The sequence below is a fragment of the Perognathus longimembris genome, unplaced genomic scaffold (assembly GCF_023159225.1).
Source record: "Perognathus longimembris pacificus isolate PPM17 unplaced genomic scaffold, ASM2315922v1 HiC_scaffold_5453, whole genome shotgun sequence".
NCBI lineage: Eukaryota > Metazoa > Chordata > Mammalia > Rodentia > Heteromyidae > Perognathus > Perognathus longimembris.
This window is the reverse complement of record NW_025960882.1, coordinates 11,976-25,660: the sequence shown is the minus strand read 5'-3', so window position 1 is coordinate 25,660 and position 13,685 is coordinate 11,976. Positions and strand designations below refer to the sequence as shown.

The window sequence follows — 13,685 nt, the reverse complement described above, 5'->3', positions numbered from 1 at the left end:
AGAGGTGGCGCTGTGGCTCAAGTGGTAGAGTGCTAGCCTTGAGCAAAAAACAAGCCAGGGACAATGCTCAGGCCCTGAGTTCATGGTCTAGGACTGGCCCAAAAAAAAAACATTGCACACTTGTTACAGTCATTTATTTTCTTTAATCCTATGTGATTGAGTTCTCTGGTGCACACTAAGATATGACTTCGACTTATAAAACTCCCCATTTGCTACATTCATAATGTTTCTCTCCTGTGTGTATTCTCTGATGCACACTGGGGCATGTCTTCTGGGTGAAAGATTTTCCACATCACATGCAAACGATTTCAATGTGTCTTCTCTGAACAGTAAGGTGGTCCCTTTGGGGTGAAAGGCTATCTACATTTGTCACATTCGTAAGGTTTCTCTCCTGTGTGTGTTCTTTGATGCAAAATAAGGGATGACTTGTGTCTGAAAGACTTTTCACATCTGTTACATTCATAAGGTTTCTCTCCTGTGTGTATTCTCTGATGAACACTAAGGTATGCTTTCTGGGAAAAAGACTTTTCACATTTGTTACATCCGTAAGGTTTTTCTCCTGTGTGTGTGCTCTGGTGCCTGCTGAGAGCTGATTTCCAGTTGAAAGATTTTCCACATCTGCTACATTCATAAAACGTCTCTCCTGTGTGTCTTCTGTGATGAACAGTGAGCCATGCCTTCTTGCTGAAAGACAATCCACATTTGCTACATTCATATGGTTTTTTCCTTGTGTGAATTCTCTTATGCTTGCTGAGGGCTGACCTCTGGGTGAAGGACTTTCCACATTTGTCACATTCATAAGGTTTCTCACCTGTGTGTGTTCTTTGATGCCTCATGAGACCTGACTTCCACCTGAAGGACTTTTCACATGTGTCACATTTATAAGGTTTCTCACCTGTGTGAATTCTTTCATGCCCGCTCAAACTTCTCTTCTGACTGAAGGTTTTCCCACATTTGTTACAGTCATAAACTTTCTCTCCTCTCTGTGTTCTCTGACGAACAGTAAGGCGTGCCTTCTGGGTGAAAGACTTTCCACATTGGTTACAGTCATAAGGTTTTTCACCTGTGTGAATTTTTTTATGCCTGTAGAGTCCTGATTTATTGGTAAAGGACTTTTCACATTTTTTACATTCATAAGGTCTCTCACCTGTGTGTATTCTCTTATGAGCAGTAAGGTATTCCTTCTGGGAGAAAGACTTTCCACATTTGTTACATTCATAAGGTTTCTCTCCTGTGTGGGTTCTCTCATGAGCCCTAAGATTTGCCTTCTGGGTGAAAGACTTTCCACAATTGTTACATTTATAAGGTTTCTCTCCTGTGTGACTTCTCTGATGCCTCCTGAAAGCTGACTTCCAGGCAAAGGTATTTCCACATTTGTTACATTCATAAGGTCTCTCTTCTGTGTGTATTCTCTTATGAGCAGTAAGGTATTCCTTCTGGGAGAAATATTTGCCACATTTGTTACATCCATAAGGTCTCTCTCCTGTGTGTGTTCTCTCATGAGCACTAAGATACATCTTCTGGGTGAAGGACTTTCCACAATTGTTACATTCATAAGGTTTCTCTCCTGTGTGTATTCTCTCATGAATACGAAGATATATCTTCTGGGTGAAAGACTTTCCACAGTTGTTACATCCATAAGGTTTCTCTCCTGTATGTGTTCTTTCATGCATACGAAGATTTGTCTTCCAGGTGAAAGACTTTCCACATTTGTTACATTCATAAGGTTTCTCTCCTGTGTGGGTTCTCTGATGAGCACTAAGATTTGTCTTCTGGATGAAAGACTTCCCACAATTGTTACATTCATAAGGTTTCTCTCCTGTGTGAGTTCTCTGATGCCTCCTGAGACCTGACTTCCACTTGAAGGAATATCCGCATTTGTTACATTCATAAGGTTTCTCCCCGGTGTGAGTTCTCTGATTCCTGCTGAGAGTTGACTTCTGGGTGGAAGATTTCCTACATTCCCCATTTTTATAGGGTTTCTCTCCTATGTGAGTTTGAGGTTGGGAAGTCAGGTGTGACTTCTGAGCGCTAGATTTTGCACATTTGTTATGCTTATCGGAATTTGCCTCTGGATATTTGCTCTGATGTCTTGTAAGGTCTATTTCCTTACTGAAAGATTTCTCACATTCATTACATGAACAGGGATTGTCTTCTGTGTGTATTTTCTGATGTGCAGTGATTGTAGGTCTTAAGTTTAATATTTTTCCACGAACGGTACATTCAGTTGTGCTCCTCTCTCGAAGTATTTCTTGAACAGGGAGAGTATGTCTAAAGAATATGCTCTCTGAGTTTAATACTGTCCCTTCACCACCACGTTCAAAATATTGCTGTTCATTTGGGCTCCCAGAATGTTGGCTAAAAGGCTCCATATGTCTGAGGGACTGTTCAAGTACATGAGAGACACCAGGCCTGGATCCAGCATGCATCGCTTCAGGCTCAGTATGGAGAAGCATGTTCTGACATGCAGTGGACTCCTCAGTCCTCATTCTTAAGGAGTTCCCATTATTCTTACTCAGCTCCGACATGTGTTCTGAGCACAAACCAAAAGTTCTTACTAATCTCACTCTTTCCTCCACTGTGTTGCTATTGGTAACTGTTCTTTCACAAAGACATTCATCTGGACCTTGCTGGCATAAATTAATCACGTCATCCACTTCTTGCACATCTAAAATGATTCACAGAAAAAAAGAAACACACATGAATGAGTTCCAAACATTTCTTAATGTAAAGATAAGACATTTCAGATTTTAAGAGATCAATACTTTTAATTAATTTAGGGGAAATATATGCTTTTCTCCATAATGAGTTAATTAAGAAATTAAAGCTGACATTTCACAATTAAAAATAAGGATTTTCTGAGTTCAAGTTTTTTCTTCTTTTTATATCAGAGGAAATGTGTACTCAAATCACTCAACTACTTACTCCTGTAGTTTTAAGCCAAATATCTGCCCTTTGTATTCCTCTGGGTGTGTTTGTTTATTGGTTTTGGTTTTTTTTTTTTTTTTTTACAAATATTGTTTTGTTTTGCTGTAAGAGAACAGTTGGTTTGTTTTCTTCTATCTGCTTGAATTAATTTATATTTTGTGCTTCTTTGCTTTTCAACCATTAGGTTAGGAACCAGAGTATTTTCTAGACTCATAGACCACAAGGCTGTTTTATACATCCCCTTGCCTTTCACCTAAGCAGGAATGGTTCCTAATAGTGAGGATTGAGACATAAATTTCTTCAGTTCTAACTTCTAAGAATTGCTATAGTTACCTGTGGGATTTTAAAATTTGCTTTTTTTCCCCATCTCAAAGTCTTGTGGAAATTCCTTTGCTGACACCCCTGCCTCTTAGAACCATAGAAGACAAAAGATACTGCACCTCATCACCTAGGTAATCATCCTCTCTAGACTAAAAGTTTTGATTCTCAATCCCAATCTCTGCCCACCACCACTGATAAACTCTTTTCCTTATCTGAGGATAGCAGTCCTGGCAACCTCCTTATTTCCTCATACCTACATAGTCCTACTTCCAAAGAAAAGGAGATATCTTATAGATTTCTCACTTTCTTTTTCAAAAAATTTTTAGAATAATTTCCACAAAGAGAAAGAATTGCTTTGTCTCTACTCCCACACAGAATTCAATGCATCTCCACACGAATTCTTGATTCCCAAGTCTTTGAAACAAAGGATTACCTAGTTCTTTGCCACACACAGGACTTAGGAGGAACTAGGAACATTATTGCTCAGTATAGCTCAACATCAACATACCAACTGGGCTCTGGCTCTCATATCACTGTGTAGGATGCATTAATTTACCTGTGAAATTCTTGTCTGGGGCTTCTCCAATCCATGGTTCTATACCTTGTTCCAGCTTGACAATCACTTTAGGTTTAACAACACAATGCCCTGTTAATAAGAAATAGTGAAGAACTATTGCTCATGCTGGGTCATGCTTGGTGTTATGATCTCAGATATCCTGGTAGAGAAGGTTGCTCCTTTATCTAATTTCTTTTTCTCACCAGCTCCATGGTTGACTTTCCCTATAAATACCTGATTTCAACTAGTGATTTCCAGATCATATTTCCAATAGTAATATACATTCTAGTCTAGACTAGACTTATTACCTATTACATTCACCTCAACTTTGAGCAGACAGTCCCCTGTTAATTCAACATAATGAGAACTTTTGTCAAACTGCTTAAAGAATAAAATTGCCTCAAGTTATATAATGAAGTTGAAATGTTTCTTAGAAAGAAGTGATACTTCCCATAGACTGGAAACTTAACACCTAAATATCATTGAACCTGATACTAAGAACAAAATTCTTGATTTTGTCAGTTAATGTGACTTTTGCTCACCCAAGGATGCCAGGTTGCTGTAGGTCTCCAGCATTACATCTCTATACAAGGTCCTCTGAGCAATGTCCATGTCCTGCCACTCCACAGAGCTGAAGTACACAGCCACATCATCAAATGACACCAGCTTCTGTAACAATACATTTCCATCAGGTAATTATCCCTGAGTCATGAGAACACCAAGTTCATATTTTCATTCTTCTGCATGTATATTTTTGTCTTACATAAAATGTTTGGAGCTTGCTCTGTTATATGGAAGAAAGAAAAATCAAAGTAGAAAGTAGAAAGTAGAAAAATCAAAGTAGAAAGAAAAGTCAAAGTAGAAATATCTTCCTCTATATTAACTTGGTAATTACTAATACAAGGTTTCCCTAATATTTCAGAACACATCTCTAGTGCTAGAAAAAAGAGATACATTAAAAATTCTAAGGAGGTAATAATCTGGCATGACAACATTAAGTATAAGTAGGTGTCTAGAAGACTATATAGCTTATTTTGATGATATTAACTATACATCAGGGCAACAGTGGAGTTAAAAAATATTTCTTCCTGAATTTTCACATTCTGCCTCACTGAAAAATCTATTTAGATCTTCTATATAAATGTGCTCTCATAAACAATCAGAACATAGTCCAGACATCACAAGAAAACATACCACATTAGTAGATCTATCAAAAGCACAGTGTGCCTACGTGGGTGTTAAATGGAGTATCAGTACTCAAGAATCTAAGTAATGATTTGGTACTTATAAGACATGACTCAGTTCCCAAAATAAAAATATCCTATGTTCATTTCTTGTTATTTAATTCCTAAAGATTGAATGAAGTATGGTCATACATAGGTACTCTGATATGTTGTTCCTACATATAAAGAACTGCTAGCATGTACTTTTGTGAACATTCCCCACCTGCTACAATACAGAACACAGACGAGAAGGGAATAAAATGTTCTGTGACCAGATTTGCATTTTAAAAGGCCCTCATGGAAGTATGGAGGGAAAATGGATAGAAACCTAAGGAACAGTCAGATGACAAAAAATACAAACAAACAAACAAAACAAACAAACAAAAAAAAAACTAGGTGAGACATCAACACCACCAGCAGGACAGAGAAAAATGAGAATAAAGTAGAGGAATGAGATCCAAAAATGTGAAGAAAAATTTAAAGGCTGGAATAGGATATAGTACTAATTGATTGTGCAGCCATTAGAAGGAAAGAGTTTTGCCTCCCACATTGATCCCTGTTACAAATTAAGAATGGATAACAATCCCTTCAATCCAGCCAGAAATAAAGACTGACTAACACATAAAAAGGAAATATAGGGCTGGGAATGTGGCTCAGTGCCTAGCATGCATGAAACCCTGGGTTCAATTCCTCAGCACCACATAAACATAAAAAGCCAGAAGTAGTGATGTGGCTCAAGAGGTAGAGTGCTAGCCTTGAGCAAAAAGAAGCCAGGAACAGTGCTCAGGCCCTGAGTCCAAGCCCCAGGACTGGTAAAAAAGGAAATATATCTGTGAAGTGTTGAAAGAAAATAACCTTCAGTTCACAATCCACTGGTCAAAGCAATGCTTCAGGATATTTTCAGGGAAAGATAATTAATGAATAGTACATCTGCACTTTGAGTGCTATAAGAAATTATCCTGGGCTGAGAATATGGCTTAGTGGTAAAGTGTTCGCCTCATATACATGAAGCCCTGGCTCGATTCCTCAGCACCACATACATATATAGAAAAGGACAAAAGTGGTGCTGTGGCTCAAGTGGTAGAGTGCTAGCTTTAAGCAAAAAGAAACCAGGGAGGGGCTGGAGATATGGCCTAGTGGCAAGAGAGCTTGCCTCGTATACATGAGGCCCTGGGTTCGATTCCCCAGCACCACATATACAGAAAACGGCCAGAAGTGGCGCTGTGGCTCAAGTGGCAGAGTGCTAGCCTTGAGCAAAAGGAAGCCAGGGACAGTGCTCAGGCCCTGAGTCCAAGGCCCAGGACTGGCCAAAAAAAAAAAAAAGAAACCAGGGACAGTGCTCAGGCCCTGAGTTCAAGCCCCAGGACTAGCAAAAAACAAAAACAAAACAGACAACAACAAAAAATTTAAAAAAAAAAGAAATACTGCTTCAAAAAATTAACAAATATACACATAGGACAAGGTCATTTAAGTAGTAAGTGTGTGGGTAGGTATAAAGAATGTACAGAACATTTGTTTTATGTAATCTCTCTAAAAGGAAAATTTATAGCACCCTATTTGTGACTCATAATGCATGAAGATTCAATATGTAAACACACAAACACATTAAAACAAAGTATATGGACTAGGAATATGGATCAATTAATATTGTACTTGCCTAGAAAATATGAATCCCTGAGTTCAAAGCATTAATTCCACTAAAACAATTAAAACTACAATAGATTAAGTTTATAAATGGAATTATTCCAACAAGTAACTATATTCCATGATGTTATATGAGGTAATACCATTTCAGTGAAGTACATTTGCTATGTCTGCCACAACCAAGAATCAGACTGGATGGGAATTTTATTTTCTTGAAGTTCTATAGCAAAACAACAATTTTCCTACAGGTTTTATTTCTTCTGAAGTTCCATCCTTCAGCCTGAAGATGGCCTTTGTTCTGTACATAAAATCTCTGCTTTCTTGTTTATGAAGAAAACAGCCAAACTACCAGACTACATTAGGGCTCATTCATAATAGCCTTTTCAAAGGAATATATTAGGCCTTGCATATTTGTGAGTCCCACAGATTCAACCAATCATAGAACAAAATACATGAAAAAGTATGGCAACTATATAAGCATCCAGTCTTTGAGAAAATTGTCAGTACCCTCTGAACAATGCAGCAGGACGACTGTTTACATAGGATTTAAATTGTAATATGAATTACAGATGGTTTGCACTGTATAGAAGAATTTATGAGGTTTTATTAGAGGTATTTACAGTGTATAGAAGGATGTGTGCAGGTTATATGCACACACAATAGGAAATAAGTATCAGATGAGATAAACAGAAAGTAAGTAGCAAAATGGCCATCCTAAATCAAACCACATCAATATTGTTATATAAATATAGTAAATATATAAGGTATTGTCTGACTTGACCAGAAGAAAAGAAAAACTCAATGATATGCTATCCAAAGAGACATAGTCATAGATATAAAAATAAACAAATAAATACAAAGATACCATAAGGAAAAATCAATAATGAAAAATACAAAGATAGTTGCTTAATGAAGAAAACCTACCATAGTTAGATTAGCTATTATTATTATAAATAAAATACAACACTTAATTTGAAACATGAAATATTTGTTTAGGTTGAATATTCATTTCTATATAAGCCAATAACAATAATCTCATTTTATTGTATCCAATTCACTATTAATGTTAAATGTTCAGCTAAGAAAAACTAACCATAGGATACTGGGGCCTCTGGCTCAAGACTGTCCTAGTACTAAGGAGGATGAGGTCTGGAAGCCAGTCTGGGCAGACAAAGCACTGAGTCAAACCAAAGAGTATTTGAAAGTGTCATATAGTTCCATGAATTAGATGACAACAATGATAACAGTAATTGGGTGCACAAAAAATGGTAACCACATTCTGATCACGGCACCAATAGTATCCCTCCCTTACAAGGTGGCGAGCACAAGAATCCAGTGTGAGGCCCCTGGCATTCAGAAGTGTCTTGTCCAAATGTATAGCCAGCACCACATGGTGAAATACCCCATCCACCATGATCATGTGGATCTGACCATCACAGATCACACCTCACCCTTGTGTGGAACTGAAGGAGTGAAAGAAAAATGTATTCACTGATATTAGCCGCATATTCTACTTCTGTGAACCTGCTTGCTGTCCCCTCGCCCCCCACCGTGGGCCACCCCTGCCCCTTTTTCCCTAGAAACAAATAATGCGGTTCCGACAGCTGGGTGACAAATACCATTAGAAACCCTTCCAGGAAGAGCCTCTGGCCAAGTTTGGAGTTTCCAGAACAGCAATAAAACGTTCTGAGAACTACCCCACCTCGGGGGAACGTTTCGGAATGCTGTCAGGTCGCCTTAATCCTAAAGTAACCCGTAGTTAGGAAAAACCAGATGCGGGCAAACATAGATGTGAGTCAAGATACGGAACCAAGAGACCCCCTAGACTTCCTAACCAATCATGTAAGAGAGCATTCTCCAGTAACCAATCCTGTAAAGCCAAATGCATATGAACTCATGCGACCCCTGCTTATGATTTTTTGGTCTTTAAAAATCCCCCACTTTGAGAGCTAGGGGCCACTCATCCACACCCACTGCGCCGGAGTGCTGGCGGATGGCCCGAGCTCCTTAGCTTGCTCTCCATAAAGTCCCTTTGCCTGTGCATGGGGGTCTCGTTACTCTGAGGGTCATCACGGGAGTCTCCAATTCTGGGCATTTCAGAACTTCTTGTTAATGATCCAGAGCACTTATGTGATCAGTGTATCTAGGATGGAGGGAGCCCCCATGGAGGCAGAGCAGAACATCTGTCCATCCAATAAAGCTCTAAGTGGAAGATAATCAAATAGATCTGTAAAATACTTCCAAACATTGGCGTTTCCATACCTGCATAGACATTCCTCATGAAAGCCATAAACTTGGGTAATTTGTCGGCTTTCATGATTTCCTCTCAGTACTGTCATGTCTTCAAGATATGGAACCTTGAATGCTACAACAAGTGTCACAGTCTCTACAGAGGAATAAGCTCTGTCTACAAAATCAACCATGTTTGTATCTGCACAATAGTTCGCTGATTTTCCACCTAGACTGAATTGGCCATTTCCACCTCCAAAGACAGTAAAGGGACAACGAATTTCTTGCACAACTGATTCTTTTGTTAAAATTTCAGCCTTTTCTTTCACACAGCGTCCACTTGGTTCTTACTCAGCTGTTTACACTCATTCAGCTACTCTACCCACTGGTCCGGCTCCTTGGTGAAAGTCTTGTCTTCCACGGTGGCCACCCGCTCCTCAGGGACTCCCCGACACCAGCTTCCCTGCCCCTACCCATCCCTGCCCTTATGGTCTCTTGCCTCCCTAGTGGCCATAGTCAGCTCCCGGGGGGAAGAACAAAGAGCCTCAGACTGTGGCCACAAGTCCCTGCCCAGCTCAAGCACAGCTGGCTGCTATGGGGCAGCACCTAAAGGAGAGCCCCACCTAGCGTGACTGAGTAGCCAGGAGGTCCGTGTGGGGCACTAGGAAGTGCAGGAGCTCAGTTCAAGTGCTCACTTGTCCATGACCTCAAAATCTGATTTTAAAATTGGAAAAAGGATTCAAGAGATTGTTCTAAAAAGAAAATGGACAATTAGTTGATTAACATATGAAAGGAGTTCAATATCAACAGTCATGAGAAAAATTCAAATCAAAACCACAATAAAATACCTACTTTATACACCTTATTATGGACATAGCTTGAAAAGCAAAACTCTCTCTCTCAACAAAAACCCTCCAAAATCTAAGATGTACTGGGAAGAATTTGAAAAAATTGTGAACCTTGGTGCATTTCTGGCAAGAATGAAAAACAAAGAAGGGGTAGAGAATACTAAAAAGAATTAATTCCAGAATTACACAAAAATATGGCCTAGCCCTTCTCTTTCTAGGGTTGTACCCAACACAGGAGAAAGCAGGGACTAGAACAAATATTTAGAGAATCACTTCAGAACAACTGCTCACTAGACCCAAAAGATAGAAGCACGTAAAATGATAGATAACTGTGTTAGAAAGGAAGAAAATTCTAATGTGTTACAGCAGGGATGAACCTTGAATGCAATGAGCTAAATAAAACAACCCATCTCAAGGGAACAGCCATGTATGATTTCCCTTTATGAGCTTCCAAGGAAGAATGATAGTTCCAGACATGTGTAGAGAAGAACAAGAGCTGCATATTTAATGATTATACAGCTTCATACATGAAAGCTGAAAAATGCTATAGATGGAAGGGATGGCTACACAACAGTGAGGCCATATGTAATATCAGTGAACTGCCTAAGAATGGTTAATATAAGCAGACAGAATGAAAGACACCTATGCTCCCAGACTTGGGAAATTCAGGAAGCCAGCCTAGGCTACCAAACAAGTTCAAGAGTGTACCTGGACTGCATAGCAAGCAAGACCTGTCTTCAAAAGGAATAAAGAAAAATCAAATTTTGGATTATGTGAAATTTATCAGATTTGTAAGTGACTTATCTATTTTACCTACTGATTTTAAGTTGATGAAATAACAAATCAAATGTGTTTGGAAACATGTTACAATAGTTTTAACTGGAAACATAAACTACAAATAGCACCAATAACAAACACACGTTGACAAAAGATATACATTATTATCATCTGTGCACCTTCTTTTATTCTTTGTATATCTTTTCATTGACTGCCCCTACAATGTGTCACATTTATTCCAAAAGGATTTCTTCCAGTAGATTCCTAATTGCCACACATGTTGACCAGCAGAAAAGGTCTTGAGAGATCCAAGTTTATTACTGAGTGAATGTCTTGCTGACATTGCCCCCAGTGAAAGCTTGGATATGAAAAAAAGTCACTGTATTGTTTATTATCAAAACCAGCTTCTAGCTTATACTAGCAGTAAATAAAAATATTCAAATGCAGTGAGAAGAAAAAAAACACTGCAGTACCACATCAAATGAGGTTAGACCAGAGAAAGATGACAGAGGCAAGAGAAATCAATTTTTTTTTGCTATGCATCAGTGGATAGAAAGTGGTAATTTTCCTATATAAGGGTTAAGAAAAATGTCAAATCTTAGAGCCACCTGAGTAAAGAATTGATCAGTATGAAAAATGAGTTCCTGGGACAGCACCCAGGCCCAGAGTTCAAGCCCACAACAGACAAAAAAAAAAGAATTCCAGGATAGAGCATTTGAAGGAAAGAAAAAGTCAGAGACACAAGGAAGGGAGATGCAGGTTGATAGAAAGAGAGACATATAAACAAAGAGAGAACAAGAGAGACATAAAGAAAACTAGCAGCCAGGCACCAGTGGCTCATGCCTATAAAATCCTACCTACTCAGGAGGCTGAGATCTGAGGATTGCAGTTTGAATCCAGCCCAGGCAAGAAAGCTTTTGAAGAAAACACAACTCTAAAGTCTATTGCATTCCTCTTGGAAGCAGACACTAACAAGAAATATGTATGGATAGTACTTTTAAGTACCTATGGCTTACTCAGTCCTCTAGAACATTGGAAGGTGTTTGCGACCACACTATTCCGGTCACTCCAGTAAAAGTTCATTAAGATAGCTTGATTTTACTAATCAGGACAAAGAACTTTAACCTTCCTGGAGAAGTCACCTCCTTGGTGTCACTGAATCATATAACAAGTGTGCCTGCTTTTTCTTACATCAGAAAAACTAGAAACAAATTGAAGCAAATCTGTACTCAACTTACATAGAATGTAATATTTTACAATCTGCTAAATCTATAGGCCATCTTTATCTTATTTATGAATATTTTCCTGAAGCTGAGTCTATTTTTCCATTTTAAATCTTGGACCCCCCCATTAAGTTCATAAAATGGAATGTGAAACAAAGTGAAAAATAAGCAACTCACCAGAGATCCATTCATATTTGGTTGCTGTTGACAATAAACAGAAGCTTCTGGAAGCATAGCTGGGCATGAAGGTAAATGAAGTAGTCAGGAAAGAACCAGTGTGACTTTGCTCCAGAGTTTCCTCATCAAAACATTATAAATGGGCTGGAAAAGAATAAAGCCTTCTTATGAGAGGAATCTTTTATGTCTCAAGTACAGCATTAAATCCTCCACTGAAGATGAATCCTTAGAATACTAGTTGGTTCATAAGTACCATAAAAAGCAATTCAGTTCTAGGTTAATATACATATAAGATTCATAAAAACTATTTCCACAAAACATAATTGAATAATTGGAACCAAAAAGATATATTACATCTTCACTAAAGTTAGTACTGAAATACACATAGAAATGTGTGAACTATTTTTATACTAAAGCAAAGGTATCCTAGGAATCCGTTGGGCATTTTCACTATACCTCATTCATTTACATATTTAATACCATGGAAAGCATGTGTGTTATCACTCAGTATGCCTCACCCAAAGTTATACATATCGCTCGTGGTATATGTTTCAATCATAGTTCTCAAATGGCACATTTCCCTGAATCCAAACACTCAGAGCACCCTTTTGCAATGACTTGCAATTTGCCATTTAACCTGCTTTGGCCAATAGGACATCAGTAAAGATGATGTAAAAACACAGGTTTGAAAAGTCCTTTGTGCTCACCTTCCTAAATACAGTCCTATGAAGAACCCTGGCTATCCTGCTGGAAATACAGGGCCTAATAAAAAGGCAGCATAATGTAAGGAACTCTGAAGCCGAGCTGTGAAACATGGAAACAAGGCTTGAAAGGCTGGAAGGTTGCCTTGACAGCACTCAAAGCTGAGAGCTGGCCATGGAAGGGTTTAAAACAGACAGCTCCGAGAGGGTGAAGAGACTGGATTGCCTCCCCACCCCCTTCCCTAGGCTGGCAGCTGTGCTGGGGACCTTACAGGCTGGACAAAAGACCTACATATTTTAACTTTGGGCTAGACCAGTGGACATTGTGTCTGGACTTTCCCTGGGCTGCAGTCTCCTGTCTCGCAAGAATAAATGGAACGGGTGTCTCTCACAAGCTCTGGCTGTAATATTAATATAGATGCTTTATGTTTGCATGTATCCGTGGTAACCTTCCCTGTGTGAACTCAAATATGCTTATGTGGTGACTCAGGGCCTAAGTAGAAAAGAGCTTTGGGACCACTGGTCCCCACCAATTCTAACTTCTAATCCTTTTATCTCTGCTGTTTCTAATTTTCTTTGGTTGCGTATCCCATCACACTGCCTTGGGTTGCAGTTAGCACTAGTATCATGAGGCCCTCTCGGGGCAGACCTTACACTAGTCACAGGAGTGACACAATCCCAACCAACCCTCCTCAGCCAAGGAACCAGATGTTTAAAACCTCATAAGTTGCTTAAACAATATTAGCACAACATACAAAGCTGAGCACACACCAAAATGTAGATCCATAAAACTTACAACAAATAAAATGGCTGTGTGCTTTTATAAGTGCATGTTGGTTGGCTTATTATACAGGAAAAGGAATTATCCACTGCTGTGTTTTTTTAACTTAACACAATTATGTGGAATAGAAACTCTTAAAATAAGTTAACATAACCTTTACAGTGACATGTACAAAATATGAAATCTACTGTGTAGACTTCAGTGAAGTTGTCTGTGCTAGGAAAGATATGAATCACTTAAAAAGCAAAGTTTGCACATTATATTGAGGCTTTCTACA

The 13,685-nt window shown here is 38.8% G+C and overlaps 1 protein-coding gene across 1 annotated transcript; it reads right to left on the bottom strand.

The window, feature by feature from the left end:
- Nucleotides 1-356: 356 nt before the first annotated feature.
- On the bottom strand, nucleotides 357-1,673 carry LOC125345268 (zinc finger protein ZFP2-like). Its single transcript, XM_048337488.1, has 2 exons — nucleotides 1,148-1,673; nucleotides 357-811 (listed from the first exon to the last, which is right to left on the bottom strand). Exons 1-2 carry the CDS (start codon nucleotides 1,671-1,673, stop codon nucleotides 357-359), a joined length of 981 nt encoding a protein of 326 aa, XP_048193445.1.
- Between the last annotated feature and the right edge of the window lie 12,012 nt (nucleotides 1,674-13,685).

Coding starts and splice junctions, on each gene's coding strand:
- LOC125345268 (XM_048337488.1), bottom strand. CDS start 1,673: ATGCATGAAAGAACACATACAGGAGAGAAACCTTATGGATGTAACAAC. Junction 812..1,147: donor TCATAAGAGAATACACACAG/GTGAGAGACCTT, acceptor GAACACACACAG/GTGAGAAACCTTATGAATGT.